This window comes from Nomascus leucogenys, chromosome 14 (assembly GCF_006542625.1).
Source record: "Nomascus leucogenys isolate Asia chromosome 14, Asia_NLE_v1, whole genome shotgun sequence".
In the NCBI taxonomy this organism is placed as follows: domain Eukaryota; kingdom Metazoa; phylum Chordata; class Mammalia; order Primates; family Hylobatidae; genus Nomascus; species Nomascus leucogenys.
The window spans coordinates 9,647,020-9,667,898 of record NC_044394.1 but is presented as its reverse complement, the minus strand read 5'-3'; the positions used below and the strand labels follow the sequence as shown (position 1 = coordinate 9,667,898).

Sequence of the window (20,879 nt, the reverse complement as noted above, 5' to 3'; positions counted from 1 at the left end):
GTATTAGGTCATTATCAGAATTATTATTATTATTATTTTTTGAGATGGAGTCTTGCTCTGTCAGCAGGCTGGAGTGCAGCGATACGATCTCAGCTCACTGCAACCTCTACCTCCCGGGTTCAAGCGATTCCCTGCCTCTGCCTCCCAAGTAGCTGGGATTACAGGCACGAGCCACCGCGCCCAGCTAATTTTTTGTATTTTAGTAGAGATGGGGTTTCACCATGTTGGCTAAGATGGTCTCGATCTCCTGACCTCGTGATCTGCGTGCCTCTGCCTCCCAAAGTGCTGGGATTACAGGCGTGAGCCACCGCGCCCGGCCCAGAATTTAAGTAATTTTTTTTTTTTTTTGAGATGAAGTTTTGCTGTTGTTGCCCAGGCTGGAGTGCAATGGCACGATCTTGGCTCACCGCAATCTCTGCCTCCTGGGTTCAAGTGATTCTCCTGCCTCAGCCTCCCAAGTACCTGGGATTATAGGCATGCATCACCACACCCGGCTAATTTTGTATTTTTAGTAGAGATGGGGTATCTCCATGTTGGTCAGTCTGGTCTCAAACTCCTGACCTCAGGTTATCTGTCCAACTCGGCCTCCCAAAGTGCTGGGATTACAGGCATGAGCCACTGTGCCCGGCTTAAGTAATTTTTTATTTTTTATTTATTTATTTATTTTTTTTTGAGACAGAGTCTCGCTCAGTCGCCCAGGCTGGAGTGCAATGGCACGGTCTCGGCTCACTGCAAGCTCCGCCTCCCGGGTTCACGCCATTCTCCTGCCTCAGCCTCCCAAGTAGCTGGGACTACAGGTGCCTGCCACCACACCGGGCTAATTTTTTGTACTTTTTTTAGTAGAGACGGGGTTTCACCGTGTTAGCCAGGATGGTCTCGATCTCCTGACCTTGTGATCCACCCGCCTTGGCCTCCCAAAGTGCTGGGATTACAGGCGTGAGCCACCGCGCCCGGCCTTAAGTAATTTTTTAAACATATTTTATGTATGGGTTTACTAATGCCAGTCAGCAGACTGCAATAATTTTTATTTGAGGTCAATATTAAGAATGCCCTTTTGTTCCTCACACTATTCCCCACCCTAATGTCTCCTCCTTCTCTATACTGCCTAAAGGTCAGTTATCAGGGAACATGAAAGTAATAATTACATACATATATTCAGAAATATGCAAATATACAAACATAAGTTCTTTCGCAGCTTCGAAAAGAGAATAAAGAGGCTTTAAAGGGTTTCAACCTGCATTACCATTCACGGTTTTCAAAGAAAAGAAACCTTTTGTGAATGAAAATACTTCATTTCAGCCAGGCCTATAATCCCAGCACTTGGGAGGCCAACGCGGGTGGATCACCTGAGGTCAGAAGTTCAAGACCAGCTTGGGCAACATGGTGAAACCCCATCTCTACTAAAATACAAAAAATTAGCAGAGCATAGTGGCGGGCACCTGTAATCCCAGCTACTCGGGAGGCTGAGGCAGGAGAATCACCTGAACCTGGGAGGTGGAGGTTGCAATGAGCCAAGATCATGCCGTTGCACTCTAGCCTGGGCAACAAGAGTGAAACTCTGTCTCAAAAACAAAAAAAGAAAAAGAAATGAAAACATTCAATTTTATCTGGCCATATGTGGTTTTTGCCATATGTATGTAAAGTGAAAGAAAGCAAAGCAGTAATAATCCACTTCCAAGTATTGACTATAGGATTACAACGCCCAAAATTAAAGGCCTTTGACACTTTAAAAAACTTCCTGAATAGATGACATTAGATTTCACTACATTTCCCATTTTAATGGTCAGTCTACTGAAAACACATTCTCAGAAAGCCAGGTTAGCCATGCTATGTATTAAAGCAATTATCAATCAATACTGCTAATTTTTGGTGGGAAAAATTAGGATGAAAACACAACTAAGTATTTGAGTTCTTAATAAACCAAAAAAGGGAAGTATGATATCTACTTAAAATTTGCTTATTTCAAAGCATATCTTAAACTCAATCAATATTAACATGGATAAGAAACAGGAATAAAGTTTCTTATACAAGTTAACAGACAACCAGTTGTAACGTCTGCTATCCTCAAGTCCAGCTCAATTTTGATTCTCTATGACCTTGTTTAGACAGTTTAATCTCTCAGGCTTATTACTGATAAAATGAAATAATAACATTAGCTCTACTTCTGGGCTATGAGATTCAAATAAAATGTATTTAAGTGCTTCACAAACTTCTAAATGCTTTAAAAATAATGTTCATAGCATTAGATGGCAAACAATAATATTCTTAAGGGCCCACAATCACCTTTTTATTAGTGCTGTACACATGGCTGGCATTCAGATTAGTATTGATGTAAAGATGGCTCTCTGATAATAAGTTACATCACTTTCTTGAATCGAGTTCAAATCCAAAATCCTGTAAGAATTTAAAAATTGTTTCCAGGTGATGCTAACCAAAGAACTGGTGACTATTAAAACATAACTTAAAAACTGTGGAACTATATACCTTGACTGGTGGTGTAGAACATGGGGAAGGAGTCATCACACAGGTTTCTTGACTATTATAGGAAGGGCTATCAGTCAGGTTCAGGTATAACTCATCTTCATTGGTAAAGTTTCCCTGATTGTCCACTTCTGGAGAGATGCAGATTACTATGGCACTAGTGTTATCTGCTCGGAGCATACGCTGCCTCCAGCGGCCCAGTGCTCGATTCACAAGCATTTTGGCACAAGATTGTCCGTGCTCACCCTGTATTCAAAAGAATAAGGAGAAGGAAAGTAACTCAGATTTAGCTGCCACTACATCTATATCTATATCAAATTAAATATTTGGTGTTCATTGTGGCCCAAATAAAGCTCCCAAATTTTCTTTTTTTCTTTTCTTTTTTTTTGAGACGGAGTCTCGCCCTGTCACCCAGGCTGGAGTGCAGTGATGTGATCTCGGCTCACTGCAAGCTCCGCCTCCCGGGTTCATGCCATTCTCCTGCCTCAGCCTCCCGAGTACCTGGGACTACAGGTGCACGCCACCACGTCCGGCTAATTTTTTCTATTTTTAGTAGAGACGGGGTTTCACCATGTTAGCCAGGATGGTCCTGATCTCCTGACCTCGATCCACCCTCTCTGCCTCCTAAAGTGTTGGGATTACAGGCGTGAGCCACTGCGCCCTGCCAAAGCTCCCAAATTTTCAAATATTATCCCCAGTCTCCTTAGCCATGTTAAAATAGTACTTTTCTAAATTCAAAAAATACTAATAAAACAAGGTTTTATCCTGTCATTAAATTTCACTATTTTTATTTTTATCAAGAAACTCAGCCTTCACTGTAACTTTATTTAGAAAAAGTTGGCCAGGCTCACGCCTGTAATCTCAGCACTTTGGGAGGCTGAGGTGGGTGGATCATGAGGTCAGGAGATCGAGACCATCCTGGCTAACACGGTGAAACCCCGTCTCTACTAAAAATACAAAAAAATTAGCCAGGCGTGGTGGCGGGCACCTGTAGTCCCAGCTACTTGGAGAGGCTGAGGCAGGAGAATGGCATGAACCCGGGAGGCGGAGCTTGCAGTGAGCCAAGATTGCGCCACTGCACTCCAGCCTGGGCGACAGAGCGAGACTCCGTCTCAAAACAACAACAACAACAAAAAGTAAACATCAAGTTATTTAGAAAACGTAATTCACAAACAAGACGATCAGGCATGGTCCAAAAAAAAAATCACTGTAAAGGGTCAAATTCCTTCTAACATAAGAGATTCTGCAAATCGAAGACAATGACTCAACATAAAAATTGTCAAAGAATATAAACAAAATCCAGAGAAAAGGAAATATAAACAGCTCATATATATATATATAAACAGTCAATGTCACCCATATGAGGAAAAAGTAATACAATAACTGCTTATAGTATAAAGAACAAATATATACCAATTGAATGAGTAAAGAAAACAAAACCAAAAGGATCTCATTTTATGCAAATAAATGTGGCTTGGAATAAAACTTCCAGTGTCATATATGAATTTAAAATCTGCTAAGTTTCACAGAACAGAAGTGAAAATGATATACTCCAGGAAATAAGCCTACATGTATTTTTTTCTTTCTTTTTTTTGAGATGGAGTTTTGCTCTTGTCACCCAGGCTGGAGTGCAATGACACGATCTTGGCTCACTGCAACTTCTGCCTCCCAGGTTCAAGTGATTCTCCTGCCTCAGCCTCCCAAGTAGCTGGGATTACAGGCACCTGCCACCACTCCCAGCTAAAATTTTTTTTTGTATTTTTAATAGAGAGGGGGTTTCACCATGTTGGCCAGGCTGGTCTTGAACTCCTAATCTTAGATGATCTGCCCACCTCGGCCTCCCAAAGTTCTGGAATTACAGGTGTGAGCCGCCGTGCCCGGCTGCCTACATGTATTAAAAGTACCCATAGAAATAAATGAATGATGAAAATGAGTGGAAAATTTTGTTTGTTGGTTGTTTTTTGAGACAGGGTCTCACTCTGTCACCCAGGCTGGAATGCATTGGTGTGACCTTGGCTTACTGCAGTCTCCACCTCCTGGGCTCAAGTGATCCTCCAACCTCAGCTACTTGGGAGGCTGAGGTGGGAGAATCAGTTGAACCCAGGAGGTGGAGGCTGCAGTGAGCCGGGATCGCACCACTGTGCTCCCAGCCTGGGTGACAGAGTGGGACTCTCTCTCTCAAAAAAAAAAAAAAAAAAATGCATATTATTTCAATAGACGCTGAAAAAGCATTTCGTAAAATTGAACATCACTTTATGATAAAACCCCCTCATCAAAAATGAGTATAGTAGAAATATACCTCAAAATGACAAACTCACAGCCAACATCATACTGAATGGGGAAAAAAATTGAAGGCCTTTCCTCTAAAGACTGAAATAGACAAGGATGCCCCACTCTCACTACTGTTATTCAATACAATACTGGAAGTCCCAGCCAGAGCAATTAGGCAAGAGAAAGAAATAAAGGGCATCCAAACTGGAAACGAATAAGTCAAATGAGCCTTGTTTGCAGGTAACATGATCTCATACCTACAAAAACCTAAAGATGCCACCAAAAAACTGTTAGAGCTGATAAATTCAGTGAAACTGCAGGATACAAGATGAACATATGAAAATCAGCAGCATTTACATATACCAACAGCAAACAATCTGAAAAAGAAATCAAGAAAGCAATCCCATTTCCAATAGGTACACAAATTATAAAATGCCTAGTAAGCAATTTAACCAAAGATGTGAAATATCTATAAAGGAAAACTAGAAAATACTGATGAAAGAAATTGAAGAGGACACAAAAAAATACAAAGATAGTCCATGCTTATGGATTGGATGGATTAATATTGTTAACATGACAATACTACCCAAAGCAATTTAAAGATTCAATCCCTATCAAAATTGAAATGACATTCTTCACATAATTTTTTCTTTAAGCTCAGAATTTATATGAAACCACAAAAGATCCTGAATAGCCAAAGCAATTCTAAGCCAAAAGAACAAAGCTGGAGGCATCACACTACCTGACTTCAAACTATACTAGAGGGCTACAGTAACCAAAATAGCATGGTACTGCTACAAAAACAGACACATAGATCAATGGAACAGAATAGAAAACCTATATATAAATCCACACAATTTGCAGCCAGCTCATCGTCAACAAAGGTGCCAAGAGCAACAATAAATGGTAGTGGGAAAACTGGATAACTATATGCTGAAGAATGAAACTATACCCCATCTCTCATCACACACAAAAATCAAATCACAATGGATTAATGACTTAAATCTAAGATCTCAATTAGTAGAACTGGTAACTACAATTCTATTCCCTCTCTTTGTGAGATTTACTTTGAGCTCACAAACTATGAAACTACTAAAAGAAAACATTGGAGAAACGCTCCAGGACACTGCTCTGGGCAAATAATTTTTGCATGAGACCTCAAAAGCACTGGCAACCGAAGCAAAAATAGACAAATGAAAATACAGCTAAAATGCAAAGGAAATAATCAACAAAGTGAAGAGACAACCCACAGAATGGGATAAAGCATCTGCAAACTATCCATCTGACAAGGAATTAACAACCACAATATGTAAGGAGCTCAAATCAGTAGCAACAAAACAAAACAAGCCCCAAATAATCCAATTTTAAAATGGGCAAAAGATCTAAAATACACATTTCTCAAAAGACATACAAATGATTAACAGATATATGAAAAAATGCTCAACATCACTAATCATCAGAGAAATGCAAATCAAAACCACAATGAGGTATCATCTCACCCCAGTTAAAATGCCTTGCATCAAAAAGATAGGCAACTACAGATGCTGGTGAGGATGTGCAGAAAGGGGAACCCTCAGTGTTAGTGGGAATGTAAATTAGTGCAGCCACTACGAAGAACAGTATGAAGCTTCCTCAAAAAAAAAAAAACAACAAAAAAACAAAACAAAACAGAAGTAAACTACCATATGATCCAACAATTCCACTACTATACATATATCCAACAGAAAGAAAATCAATATACTGAAGGTATACCTGCACTCCCATATTTATTGTAGCACTATTCACAATAGTCCAAATATGGAATCATCCTACGTCAATTCCATTTAACACATGAATAGATAAAGAAAATGTGGTGTATATATACATACATAATGAAATAGTATTCGGCCATAGAAAAGAATGAAATCCTGTCATTTGCAGCAACAGGGATGGAACTGGAGGACATTATGCTAAATGAAATAATCCAAGCACAGAAAGATATGATCTCACTCATATGTGGCAGCTTTTAGAGTAGATCTCACAAAGAGAGAGAGTTAGACTTGTGGTTATGAGAAGCCAGGAAGGGTAGTAAGGAGAGAGGGATGAAGGGTGGAAAAAAAGAATATAAATGGATGTTTTACTATTGAATTGTACAGTTCCAAATAGTACAAATAGTAAATGTCATATGTATAGTATACTTCGAATTTTTTAAAGTGTTTTAAAAATCTCTATTTTTAAGTGTAGTTATGTCCACTCAAACTTTTTTGTGCTTTTTTCTTGAACTGGAAACAATCAATCATGCCTTATGTGTCTTCTTAAAGGACTGCCCTTCTGGGTTTTGTGAATCTCCCTAAATAATTAATTTCTGCTCTATTATTTTCAACCTCCTACTTTGAGGGGTTTTACTATGATATTTTTTTCTAACTCTGACTGGATCACTTAGATTGTTTTCTTCATGTAGAATATCACGAACCTTGTGTTACGGATGCATCATTTTATGTGCCACAAAAGAAATAAAAAACATTGTTGGCTGGGCGTGGTGGCTTGGCATGGTGGCTCACGCCTGTAATCCCAGCACTTTGGGAGGCCGAGGCGGGTGGATCACGAGGTCAGGAGATGGAGATCATCCTGGCCAATGTGGTGAAACCTCGTCTCTACTAAAATAAAAAAAAATAGCCGGGCGTGGTGGCACGCGCCTGTAGTCCCAGCTACTCTGGAGGCTGAGGCAGGGGAATCGCTTGAACCTGCGAGGCAGAGGTTGCAGTGAGCTGAGATCGTGCCACTGCACTCCAGCCTGGTGACAGAGCGAGACTACATCTCAAAAAAAAACAAAAAAACAAAAAAACCCAAAAACACTGTTAATTGAACTATGATATACCATTTGTAAAAAGTGTTCCAATTTCAGAGATATTAAAAGAAAATATGCACCTCAGAACTGATTAAAGGCAGCATTAATCTCTAATTCATGAATCTATCACATTCCCTATGGCACGTGGTTCCACTCTCCAAACACCAGCTTACTGAGCCCTTACCTCTCACTTTTTCAGTGTGCCTGTTTCCCTTCCCATCAATGCTCCATGAAAACAGACAATTATATAAACCATTTTCCACTCTCTTGCCTGTATATTTTTCCCTCAGCTCACTAGAATTCTGCTGACTTGAGTCCCCCTAATATTGTGTGCTCTTAAACCACACAGTCTAAGTGCATATATTGCCACAATTTACGCAACTCTCATTAACTGTTAAATTAGTATTTCCAGGCTTCCCTCCTAAGTTTTTATTTTTAAAGAGATGAGGGTCTCACTATGTTGTCCAGGCTGGAGTGCAGTGGCTATTAACAAGCACAATCATAGCACCCTACAGCCTTGAACTCCTGGAGTCAAGCAATCCTCCCACAGCCTCCTGAGTAGCTGGGACTATAGGAGCATGCCACCCCTCTCTCTCAAATATTTATAACTGCTTACTGAAGATACCTATCTAGAGGAACCACAGGTACCTCCAACTCAACATCCCTGTGTCTGAACTAATTACCTCCCCCATCTCTCCCTAAATAATGTTTCTTCTTTATAATAGCTTACTAGTCACCAGAGTTAGAAATTTAGGTGCTATCATATTCTTCCTCCTTATAAACATAAGAGCTGTCAATTCTACTACTCATGTATTTCTTTGTGTTTTGTTGTTGTTGTTGTCGTTGTTGTTGTTGTTGTTTTGAGATGGAATCTCGCTCTGTCACCAGGCTGGAGTGCAGTGGCACGATCTCAGCTCACTGCAACCTCTGCCTCCTGGGCTCAAGCAATTCTCCTGCATCAGCCTCCCGAGTAACTGGGATTACAGGTGCGAGTCACCACATCTGGCTGATTTTTGATTTTTAGTAGAGATGGTGGTTTCACCATGTTGGCCAGGCTGGTCTCGAACTCCTGACCTCAAGTGATCCATCTGCCTTGGCCTCCCAAAGTTCTGGGATTACAGGCTTGAGCCACTGCACCCGGCCTACATGTATTTCTTTGTGTTTTTCCCAAAAACCACTGCTGCCTTAGATCAAGCCTGCAAATTTTCTTGCTTAAATATCACTCTCTTCCATGAAGCTTCCTATGCAGTCTTGTGAGGTTTTCTATCGTCTCACTCTCCCAGGTCTCATAAGACTTGTTCTAATTATACATTATACGGATGCTTCCTTCAATACTCATCTTAAAACACTTTAGGGTTCATAAATAGGTTCTTCCAACACACTACAAACTGGCTTTTGTCTTTATGCCATTGAAATGATCTCTCTCAGATCATTAAAGAATTCTAAATCCATTAGACAGAAGTGTCTTTATGTTACTCTTTGATACCTGATAATCTCCAACTAAATGCAACACACCAGGCCCTGAAATTGTAAAACTGAATCAAGATGACTCTCACCTTAAAAGAACTCTAATGGGATTGTTAGTTTTTTATACATTCTATTTATAATAATATGGTAAGTGCTGAGGAAGGACCATATTCTATTTACCTTTGCAATCCCTGTACCTAGTACCTAGTATGTTAATTGAGTGAATGAATGGAGGCAAATTTTTTTTTTTTTTTTTTTGAGACAGAGTTTAGTTCTTATTGCCCAGGCTGGAGTGCAATGGCATGATCTTGGCTCACTGCGACCTCTGCCTCCCGGGTTCAAGCGATTCTCCTGCCTCAGCCTCCTAAGTAGCTGGGACTATAGGCAAGTGCCACCACACCAAGCTAATTTTGTATTTTTAGTAGAGGTGGGGTTTCACCATGTTGGCCAGGCTGTTCTCTAACTCCTGACCTTGGGTGATCCACCCGCCTCAGCCTCCGAAAGTGCTGGAATTACAGGTGTGAGCCTCTGCGCCTGGAATGAATGGAGGCAATTTAACAAAAATTCAATCAATTTGCCCCTCCTTCCACCTCAAAATACAGCTTTACTATTCCTCCCATGTGAGAGAAAGATCATCTTTTCTAAGGATAACCCATCTTTGGGTCTTTGATTCCAGATACTTCCATGTGCTCTGTTAGGGGATGATGATGAAAATGTTTTGAGATTAGGAGCTGGGCATGGCACCACAGTAGTCCCAGGAGGGGAGGTGAGAGGACTGCTTAAGCCTAGGAGTTCTAAACCAGCCTGGGCAACATAGTGAGACCTCATCTCTTGGGGGAAAAAAAAAAAAACAAAAAAAGTAGTAGAAGCAGTGGTGATGGAGGCCGGGTGCGGTGGCTCACGCCTTAAATCCCAGCACTTTGTGGGGCCAAGGCATCACCTGAGGTCAGGAGTTCGAGACCTGCCTGGCCAACATGATAAAACCCCATCTCTACTAAAAATACAAAAAATTAGCTGGGTGGGGTGGCACACACCTGTAATCCCCAGCTACTCGGGAGGCTGAGGTGGAAGAATCGCTTGAATCCAGGAAGCGGAGGTTAGAGTGAGCTGAGATCGTGCCACTGCACTCCAGCCTCGGTGACAGAGTGAGACTCTGAGACAGTTGGAAAAAAAAAAAAGTAGTAGTGGTGATGGTTGTACAACTTTGTGAACTACACTAAGAATCACTGAATTATACACTTTAAAAGGATAAATTTTGGCCAGGCGCAGTGGCTCACGCCTGTAATCCCAGCACTTTGGGAGGCAGCGGCAGGTGGATCATGAGGTCAGGAGATCGAGACCATCCCGGCTAACACGGTGAAACCCCATCTCTACTAAAAATACAAAAATTAGCAGGGCGTGGTGGCAGGCGCCTGTAGTCCCAGCTACTCAGGAGGCTGAGGCAGGAGAATGACGTGAACTCGGGAGGCGGAGCTTGCAGTGAGCCGAGATTGTGCCACTGCACTCCAGCCTGGGCGACAGAGCAAGACTCTGTCTCAAAAAAAAAAAAGATAAATTTTATGGTATGCAAATTATGTCATTTAAAAAAATAAGGAATTAGCAACGTTTCACAGCCCAATTTATACTGAAGTCAGTGGTTGTGCATTTTGTTATTAGACTTCAGTTATATATTTCTTGTCTCATTCCTCTAATGTGTAGGAGCTACAAAGCCTATGTTTTACCTACTAGCAGATCCAGGCAAATGCAAAAATCTACCCAAGGTCAATGTCCTTAGTTCATATTCAAGATTCTGACAGAAGTACCAAAATAATGTTTAGACAACAATATCAAGTTATTGAATCATGTCTCACCATCAGGTATTTTTTCTCCTCTTGGTCCTGGCACATTGAGATGGCATCTTGAGGTGGAATCATATTCCAAAGTCCATCACTCCCCAATATAATATACTTGTGCTTCTGAGGGTCAAGAGTGTGGACACTTGTGTCTGGTTCAGGTGACACCACAAATTCACCACTGAAGAAATCATAGCTCCACAAATCACCTGGGGGAAGGGAGCAGAAAAAGCAAGAAGTATTAGTTGGAAGCTAATAGTACAACAGCAACAGATTAAAAGAGAAAATCTACACAGTTAATCTCAATAGACGCAGAAAAGCATTTGATAACATTCAAACTCCTTTCATGATAAGATTTCCTAGCAAACTAAGAATAAAAGAGAACTCCCTTAACCTGATGAAGTATATCCACCAGAATTCTGTAATAATCATCTTACTTAAAGGTAAAATGTTAAAAGTATTCCCTTTAAAATGTAGAAATAAGAAAACTATGCCTTGTATCTTTGCTTCTCTTCTAATACTATACTGAGTCCTTCCCATCACAGTAAGATAATAAAAATAAAGGATATACAAAATGGAAAGGAGAAAATAATACTAATATTATTTGCAGATAATTTCATTTCTACATGGAAAACCAAAAATAAATTATTACAATAGGAAAGTTTAGCAAAGTTGTTAAATACAAACCCAATATATAAGTCAACAATATTTCTATATGATAGCAAGATATAGAAAATATAAATTTTTAAATAATCTAATTTTAACAATGAACCAAATGTAAGGAACTTACGAACAACTTTAACAAACGGTATACATGCCTGTTATGAAGATTATAGATTCTATTTTGAAACATTAAAAAGATAATCTAAATAAATGAAGAAACCAATCAGATTCATAGATAGGAATACTTACTATAATAAAGATGTCAATTATTCCCAAAATAATCCACAAAGTCAACGTAATTCTAACCAAAATCCCAAAAGGATTGTTGTAGAATTTGACAGGCTAAGCACAAAGGGCCAGGATTAATCAAGATAATTTTGAAGAAAAAGGACAAGATGAGAACTTATCCTACAAACAGAAGTACCAATGGCTGTTTGCAAACTTCCTGTTAATCTGTAGATCAGTAAAGTACCTACATCAAAACTTACAGAACAAGTACTTGGAAGAAAATTCAAAATATAAAAATGAGCATTTTAATGCTGTTTACCAACCATATGACCAACGTTTGGAGAGCAACAGTTCTCCCTTTCACTGAGCCAGAAAAAGAAAGCTCTTACATTTATCCTTCTCCTTGATTAGCTCCACATAAAAACAATGTCTAAACTTCTGCCTTTAGACCTATTAGATACAAACATCAAAATGTTCAAGAGACAATAACTTTTAGTCGACCCAGGCCATAAAAAAGATCAATAAAACTAAAACAGAAGAAAATAAAAATGATTTATAGAAATCATCTACTTTTCTGTAATATATAAGACAACATAAATGAAACAATATAAATTTTTCTTGTTTCCAATAAATGTGAAAGAGGAGACAGAAAGGAGAAAACATTAATTTCTGCCTCTTTTGTTTATTGTGAACTACTTAAGGGAAAGGCCTAAATTAAAAGCAAAAGATTTTCAGACAAGAGGTTAAACAATTTTTGTCCCCTTTCAGTAGTTAGGTTTTTTTTGTTAAACAAGAAGAAGCTTTGTCCTTTTCCTTATTTAAACTTCCCCACTAGCTCCCCATCAGAAATACTGGCAATTCAAACATGCTCAGAGTCCAAAGAAAGAATAATTCAAGTCAATTACTCCCACTCGAAAGTAGCAAAATCATTGCTAACCAGACTCTTTAAAAAGCAATTCAGCCCTCTAAGCAGCAAAACAGAATACAGGCAACCACTAAAAGCTAATTATAATCCAGATAAGCTCACAAAGACACACTTACCTCTTTATACCAGCAAAACAAAGCTCCCTGGTTGACAAAATAATAAAAATGAACATGGAGACAGTGGCACAATCACGGCTCACTGCAGGACAGATCTCCTGGGCTCAAGTGATCCTCCTACGTCAACCTCTCAAGTAGCTGGGACTATAGGTATGTACCAACAGGCCCAGCTAATTCATTTTTTGTAGAGATGGCAGTCCCACTGTGTTGTCTAGGCTGGTCTCCAAGTCCTGGACTCAAGCAATCCTCCCACCTCGGTCCCCCAAAGTGCTGGGATTACAGGTATCAGCCACGGTACTGGGTCTGCCTTTTTATAACATTATGTAATACATTCACATAGTACGAAAACCAAAAGATATAAAAGGGTACATATACAGTGAAAATTCTCCCTTCTCATCACTGCCCTTCCAGTTTTCCTTGTAAGGACTATTATTCTTATGTTCTTATCTTTCTGGAGATACCTATTATTTACCTACCTACCTACACACACACACACACACACACACACACACACACACACACACCCATATATTTTACGTTGCTTTGGTGAAACCATCCTTTCAAGTTTCCAACTCTTCTACTGACAACTTCCAAATCGCTAGTCTCCAATATCTTTTTCTTTTTTTTGAGATGGAGTTTCACTCTTGTTGCCCAGGCTGGAGTGCAATGGCACGATCTTGGCTCACTGCAACCTCTGCCTCCTGGGTTCAAGTGATTCTCCTGCCTCAGCCTCCAGAGTAGCTGGGATTACAGGCGCCTGCCACCACATCTGGCTAATTTTTATATTTTTAGTAGAGACGGGTTTCATCATGTTGGCTAGGTTGGTCTGCAACTCCTGACCTCAGGTGATCTGTACACCTAGGCTTCCCAAAGTGCTGGGATTACAGGCGTTAGACACCACGCCCGGCCTCAATCTCTATTTCTTTCTCAATAAACCTCAATACATTTTCAGAAGAAGGGATTGTTTCTTCTAACTTAAATTTTTAAACTCTGGGTTTTGACTAAGATATGTGGTCTATTTCTATTTCTTTGATTTCTTTCATCATTTTGTAGTTTCACGCATATAAATCTTAAACACAGTTTGTTACAATTATACCTAAGTATTTCATGGTTTTCTTGGGTGCGATTACAAATGATACTTATTTAAATTTCATTATGAATTGTTCATTTTTAGTACATAAAAATATGATAGACTGTGTATGCTGAATCTGGGTCCTGTGAACTTGCTGAATCCACTTATTAATTCCAGTAGTTCTTTTGAAGATTATTTGGGATTTTTTATGCAGATAGTGTTGGAATCTGTGGATAGAGTTGGTTTATTTGCTGAATCATTTGAGATTAGATTACAGACTCAAAACACTTCACCTCCAAATAGTAATACTTCAACATTTATCTCCTAAGCATGAGGATGTTATTCTACCACACTCAGGCAATTTCATATTGCTCTAGCACTGTATAATATAAAGTTTATGTTCAAATCTTCCCAGTTGTCACAATAATGCATTTTTAATATCCAGGATCCATTCAAGGATCATTCTTCGGTCAGGTTAGGTGGCTCATGCCTGTAATCCCAGCACTTTGGGAGGTGGAGACAGGAGGATTGCTTGAGCCTGGGAGTTCGAGACCGACCTGGGCAACCCAGTGAAACCCCATCTTTATTTTTTAAAAAACTTAAAAAAAAATTAACTGCATTTGTCATTTTTTAGTCATTTTTAACCTAAAACAATTCCCTAGGGTTTTGTTTTGTTTTTATCATTCATGGTATTGACAACTGTGAAGAGTTCAAGATAGTTCTTTTGCTAGGCGCGGTGGCTCACACCTGTAATCCCAGCACTTTGGGAGGCTGAGGCAGGTGGATCACTTGAGGTCAACAGTTTGGGACCAGCCTGGCTAACATGGTGAAACCCCGGCTCTACTAAAAATACAAAATTAGCTGGGCATGGTGGCACACACCTGTAATCCCAGCTACTCGGGAGGCTGATGCAGAAGAATCGCTTGACCCCAGAAAGCAGACATAGCAGTGAGCCAGGATCATGCCACTGCACTCCAGCCTGGGCGAGAGTGAGACTCTATCTCAAAAAAAAAAAAGAAAGAAAAGAAAAGACAAGAAAAGAGTTCTATTGTACAATGACCTTTAAATTGGATCCATCTGATTGTTTCCTCATGTTCTTGTGCTCTACGGGGGTTCATGAACAGGTAAACTCACTTTTGGCTACAGGACTACATTGCTGATGTCACGTCCTTCTCCGTATATCACATGAGGAGAGACGGTGTGTCAGTCTGTCCCATTACTGGCAGTATCAACTTTGGTCATTTGGTTATGCTATCTACTGGCAGCATAAAGGTGCCCTTTTCTTTTTGTAACTGGTGAGTAGTCTGTAGGGTGAAAGTTTGAGGTTCTGTGAAATATCCTGTTCTGTACCAAAATATGCCATATTTTAGCATCTACTGATGATTTCTGAATGAATCAATTATAATGATTATAAACTGATGACAGAATTAGGACATTCTAACTACATTTATTAGCTGACAGTTTATTTTACTTTATTTTGGTTCTTTTCACTCTTCTTTCCCAACCCCAAAAAGGTTTCTTTTTTTTGAGACTGGGTCTTACTCTATTGCCCAGGATGGAGGGCAGTGGTGCGATCATGGCTCACTGCAGCCTGCACCTCCCAGGCTCAAGCAGTTCTCTCACCTGTCTTCCAAGAAGATGGGACTACAGGCATGTGCCACCATGCCAGGCTAATTTTTTTGTATTTTTTTCTACAGATGGGGTTTCGCCATGTTGGTCAGGCTGATCTCGAACACCTGAGCTCAAGTGATCCACCCACCTCAGCCTCCCAAAGTGCTAGGATTACAGGCTGCTGGGATTAGAGGCATAAGCCACTGTGCTCAGGCCTGGAAGTCCTTTTTTTTTTGAGACGAGTCTCGCTCTGTCGCCCAGGCTGGAGTGCAGTGGCGTGATCTCGGCTCACTGCAAGCTCCACCTCCTGGGTTCACGCCATTCTCCTGCCTCAGCCTCCCGAGTAGCTGGGACTATAAGGCACCTGCCACCATGCCTGGCTAAGTTTTTGTATTTTTAGTAGAGATGGGGATTTCACCATGTTAGCCAGGATGGTCTTGATCTCCTGACCTCATGATCCGCCCGCCTCGGCCTTCCAAAGTGCTGGGATTACAGGCGTAAGCCACTGTGCCCGGCTGAAAATCTGTTTTAAAGAAGAGTTTTCTGGCTGAAGGCAGTAGCTCAGGCCTGTAATCCCAACACTTTGGGAGGCCTAGGCTGGTGGATCACGAGGTCAAGAGATTTAGACCATCCTGGCCAAAATGGTGAAACCCCATCTCTACTAGAAATACAAAAATTAGCTGGGCACGGTGGCACACACCTGTAGTCCCAGCTACTCAAGAGGCTCGGCAGGAGAATCGCGTGAACCCAGGAGCCAGAGGTTGCAGTGAGCCAAGATCGCGCCACTGCACTCCAGCCTGGCGACAGAGCGAGACACCATCTCAAAAAAAAAAAACATTTTCTTTGGAGTCTCTCTGAATCTGCTGTGGGGGGGGTGGCTACCCAATTCACAAATCGTTCACTGCCCAATTAAACTCCTTTAAATGTAAAAATAAAAAAAAAATTCCATTCTTCTATCTGTACAATTTTTTATCTCTATATAGACTTACAGATTCTTTTTTATTCAATATTTTTAAACTTATTCCTGTTATAATTTGTTTTGATGCTCAAGTTGCTTCAAATTTGCTAGTAAAAGTCCCTAGAATCTGACCTTTCAACAAACTCACCAGATGATTCATATTCATAGCCACTTTCCCTTGTTTTACCAGTTCAAAGAGTCTATATGATTCTATCTAATATCAAATAACTGGTAAGGATCAGAATTGGGCCTTTAACTAAGGGTTTTTATTACTGGTCTAGTGTTTGTACACCAAAGTAGGATCACAGAACATCATTTCTGTAGGTCCTGAAAGTAGGTGCCTTGGAGCCAATTCCCTTTTTTCCTCAGTAGAGGGTGCTGAAGAGACACCAGAAGAGAGGAGACCTGCTTTCTGGTTCCAGTATATTTTCTGCTTGCTCCTGTGGCACATGGCAGCCGGCAGTCCACAAGACACTCTGTGGTCCTTACACCTAGCAAATTTCAGCACCCCTTTGAGTGGCTTCCCATGGATAACTTCCAACAATGTTTACCCCCTCTAATCCATTCTCAAAACTCAATGAAAATTCTCTCTTTAAGACACAAAGCTAATGGATTAAAGATTTAAATGTAAGACTTCAAACTGTAAGAATCCTGGATGGACATCAGCCTTGGGAAAGAATCTGTGACTAAATCCTCAAAAGCAACTGTAACAAAAACAAAAATTGACAAGTAGGACCTAATTAAAGAGCTTCTGCACAGCAAAAGAAACTATCAACAGAGTAAACAGACAACCTACAGAAAGGGAGAAAATATTCACAAACTATGTATCTGACAAAGATCTAATACCTAGAATCTGTAAAGAACTTAAACAATTCAACAAGTTAAAAACAAATAACTACCCCATTAAAAACTGGGCAAAAGGCATCAACACTTTTCAAAAGAAGACATGCAAACGGCCAAGAATCATAAAAAGCTCCACATCAGTAATCATTAGAGAATGCAAATCAAAACCACAATGAAATACCATCTCATACCCTGTCAGAATGACTATTATTAAAAAGCCAAAAAATGACAATGCTGGCAAAGCTGCAGAGAAAAGGGAATGCTTACACAGTGTTGGTGGGAATATAAATTAATTCAGCCACTGTGGAAAGCAGTGTGGAGATATCTCAAAGAACTTAAAACTGAACTACCATTCGATCTAGCAATCCTGTTACGGGGTATACATACAAAGGAAAATAAATCACTCTACAAAAAGACACATGCACTCAAATGTTCATCGCAGCACTATTCACAATAGCAAAGACAAGGAATCTACTTAGGTGCCCATCAAAGTGAAATGCATAAAGAAAATATGGTACATACACACTACAGAATACTACACAGCCACAAAAAAAAAAAAATGAAATTATGTCCTTTGCAGCAACACAGATGCAGCTGGAGGCCATTATCCTAAGCAAATTAATGCAGGAAAAGAAAGCCAAATACCACATGTTCTCACTTGTAAATGGGAGCTAAACATTGGGTACACATGAACATACAGACGGCAACAATAGACACTGGGGACCACTAGAGGGAGAAGGGAGAGAGGGAGAAAGACATGAAAAACTAACAATTGGGTACTATGCTCCCTACCTGGATGATGGAATCAGTCGTACCCCAAACCTCAGTACCATGCAATATACCCATGTAACAAACCTGTACGTATACTTCCTGAATCTAAAAGTTGAAATTACAAAAACAAACAAAAACCCACAAATCTAGGATGAATGGTGGATGACGGTTGCAAAACAGTGTAACTGTACTTAACATCAATGAACCACGTGCTTTACAACGGTAAGTTACATGTATGCTAAGTATATATTACCACAATTAAAAACACACAAATCTGGTTATGTTTCCCATTCCAACTCTGTTATAGTTCACAATTGTTTTTAAGATAAAGACACAATTCTTTTGTTTTTTCTGAAACAGGGTCTTGCTCTGTTGCCCAAGCTGGAGTACAGTGACGCAATCTTGGCTCACTGCAGCCTCCTGGGTTCAAGCAATCCTCCCAACCAAAGCCTCCTGAGTAACTGAGACTACGAGCGCGTGCAACCACGCCCAGCCAATTCTTTGTAGAGGGGAGATTTCGCCATGTTGTCCAGCTGGTCTTGAACTCCTTGAACTCAAGCAATCCACCTGCCTTGGCCTCCCAAAGTGTTGGAATTATGGGCATGAGCCACCACATCCAGCCAAACACAATTATTTACCACTGCCTATAAAATGCAGTATTTTCTCATTTTATCCAAGTCTCTTATTTCCTTATCCGTTCCAGCTACACTGGCCTTCACCAGAGTTCCTATGTCACTATGCTTCTTCCTATCACCAAACTTTTCGAAAGTGCTGTTTTCTATGCCTAAAAACACACTTTCTTCCTTCTTAACCTCCAGTAATTCTTCAAAACTCAGTTCAAATATCACTTTTCTGGCCTCTCTGGTTAAGTGAAATATCCTTATTTTAGGTTTTCATTAGTACATATAAGAAGTTAAGAATTGGCTGGGTGTGGTGGCTCACGCCTGTAATCCCAACGCTTTGGGAACCTGAGGCAGGCGGATCACCTAAGGTCAGGCGTTCGAGACCAGCCTGGCCAACATGGTGAAACCCCGTCTCTACTAAAAATACAAAAAGTAGCCAGGTGCAGTGGCACGTGCCTGTAGTCCCAGCTACTTGGGAGGCGGAGGCAGAAGAATCGCTTGAACCCAGGAGGCGGAGGCTGCAATGAGCCGAGATCGTGCCACTGCACTCTAGCCTGGGCGATGGAGTAAGACTCCATCGCAAAAAAAAAAAAAAAAAGAAGAAGAAGAATTAAAAATTTTCAGTTTTAGCCAGGCGCTGTGGCTCTCATCTGTAATCCCAGCACTTTAGGTGGCTGAGGCGGGTAGATCGCCTGAGGTCAGGAGTTAAAGACCAAGTTGGCCAACATGGCAAAACCCCTGTATTTTTGTATTTTGAAAAAATACAAAACTTAGCCGAGCGTGGTGGCGGGTGCCTGTAATCCCAGCTACTTGGGAAGCTGAGGCAGGAGAATCGCTTGAACCTGGGAAGTAAAGGTTACAGTGAGCCGAGATTACACCATTGCACTCCAGCCTGGGTGACAAGAACAAAACTCAGTCTCAAAAAAAAAAAAAAAAAAAAAAAAAAAAATTTTTTTTTTTTTCAGTTTTTGTTATCATCTGATGAATGCCTTTCAACGCTTTCCTAGACTGCAAACTCCATGAGGGCAAAGATCATGTGCTTGTACATACAGCAGAGTGCTTCATACACACTATACTCAAAAATTATCTCCCCAGTGAATAAAACGATTTGCAAGACTCAAATGCAATTCCAGCAGACAGCCACTAGAAGGCACCTTTGCTACATTTGTACTTGGGTAATTATCATCAGTGTCTACAGGGTACCAATGTTGACAAGGAGACATCTATTCCCACCCCTTCCCCCGCCCAAAAAACCCTATAAGAAAAATGGCCATAAACCATAAGGGTGTGTGCTAAATACTAGCATTTAATTTACTTTAGGCCAGTAAGTATTTCCATGCAACAAGCTAAACTCAGAAAACCAATAACATAGCTCTTTTAAAAATATTATTTCTGGGCCAGTCGCGGTGGCTCGCGCTTGTAATCCCAGTACTTTGGGAAGCAGAGGTGGGCAGATCAACTGAGGTCAGGAGTTCGAGACCAGCCTGCCCAACATGGTGAGACCCCATCTCTACTAAAAATACAAAAATCAGCCAGGTGTGGTGGCACGTGCCTGTAATCCCAGCTACTTGGAAGACTGAGGCAGAAGAATCGTTTGAACCGGGGAGGCGGAGGTTGCAGTGAGCTGAGATCGTGCCACTGCATTCCAGCCTGGGCAACAGAGTGAGATTCGATCTCAAAAAAAAAAAAAATTTTTTTTCCAAGTGTCAGAATAATGGTTTGAAAAGTAACACAGCAAAGCCTTTTTAGCTTAAATATTAAAATCTAAAAGGTAGCATTATTTTTTAAAAGAAAATATTTATGTGACAAGAGAAATCAAGAGGAAAAAAGCTTTTTTATCACTAAAACGATTTTGTCTCTTATAGGCCCTTTTATCAAAATATTAATTCATTTCTGTATGTGTTTACAAAATTATGTTGAAGTAAAGTAACTTCTACAAAAAAACTGTCTAAAAACTTGCTGTATCAAATTTTACTCCTCCCACTCAAGAAGACAGTTCTTTCTTCAATAACCCCAATCATGGTTGTGGTCTTGCTATTCCACCAAAAGCTACTTTCTTTTTCAAGGTCACCAATGACCTCCACATTCCTAAATCCCATGGTCATTTTTCAATTCTCCCTCCACCTAAATGACAACAGTATTTGAAACACTTTCTTTCTGGAAACACTTTCTTCACTTAGCTTCCAGGGTA

The 20,879-nt window shown here is 40.3% G+C and overlaps 1 protein-coding gene across 1 annotated transcript in view; it reads right to left on the bottom strand.

Annotated features, from left to right (window-relative positions):
- Positions 1-20,879, bottom strand: part of PPM1D (protein phosphatase, Mg2+/Mn2+ dependent 1D) — a 67,352-nt gene that overhangs the window by 5,570 nt on the left and 40,903 nt on the right. The window contains exons 4-5 of the mRNA XM_030827820.1: positions 10,897-11,087; positions 2,485-2,727 (exon numbers count right to left, since the gene is read on the bottom strand). Coding sequence (XP_030683680.1) covers positions 2,485-2,727; positions 10,897-11,087 — 434 coding nt within the window. The remainder of the gene's footprint in view (positions 1-2,484; positions 2,728-10,896; positions 11,088-20,879) is intronic.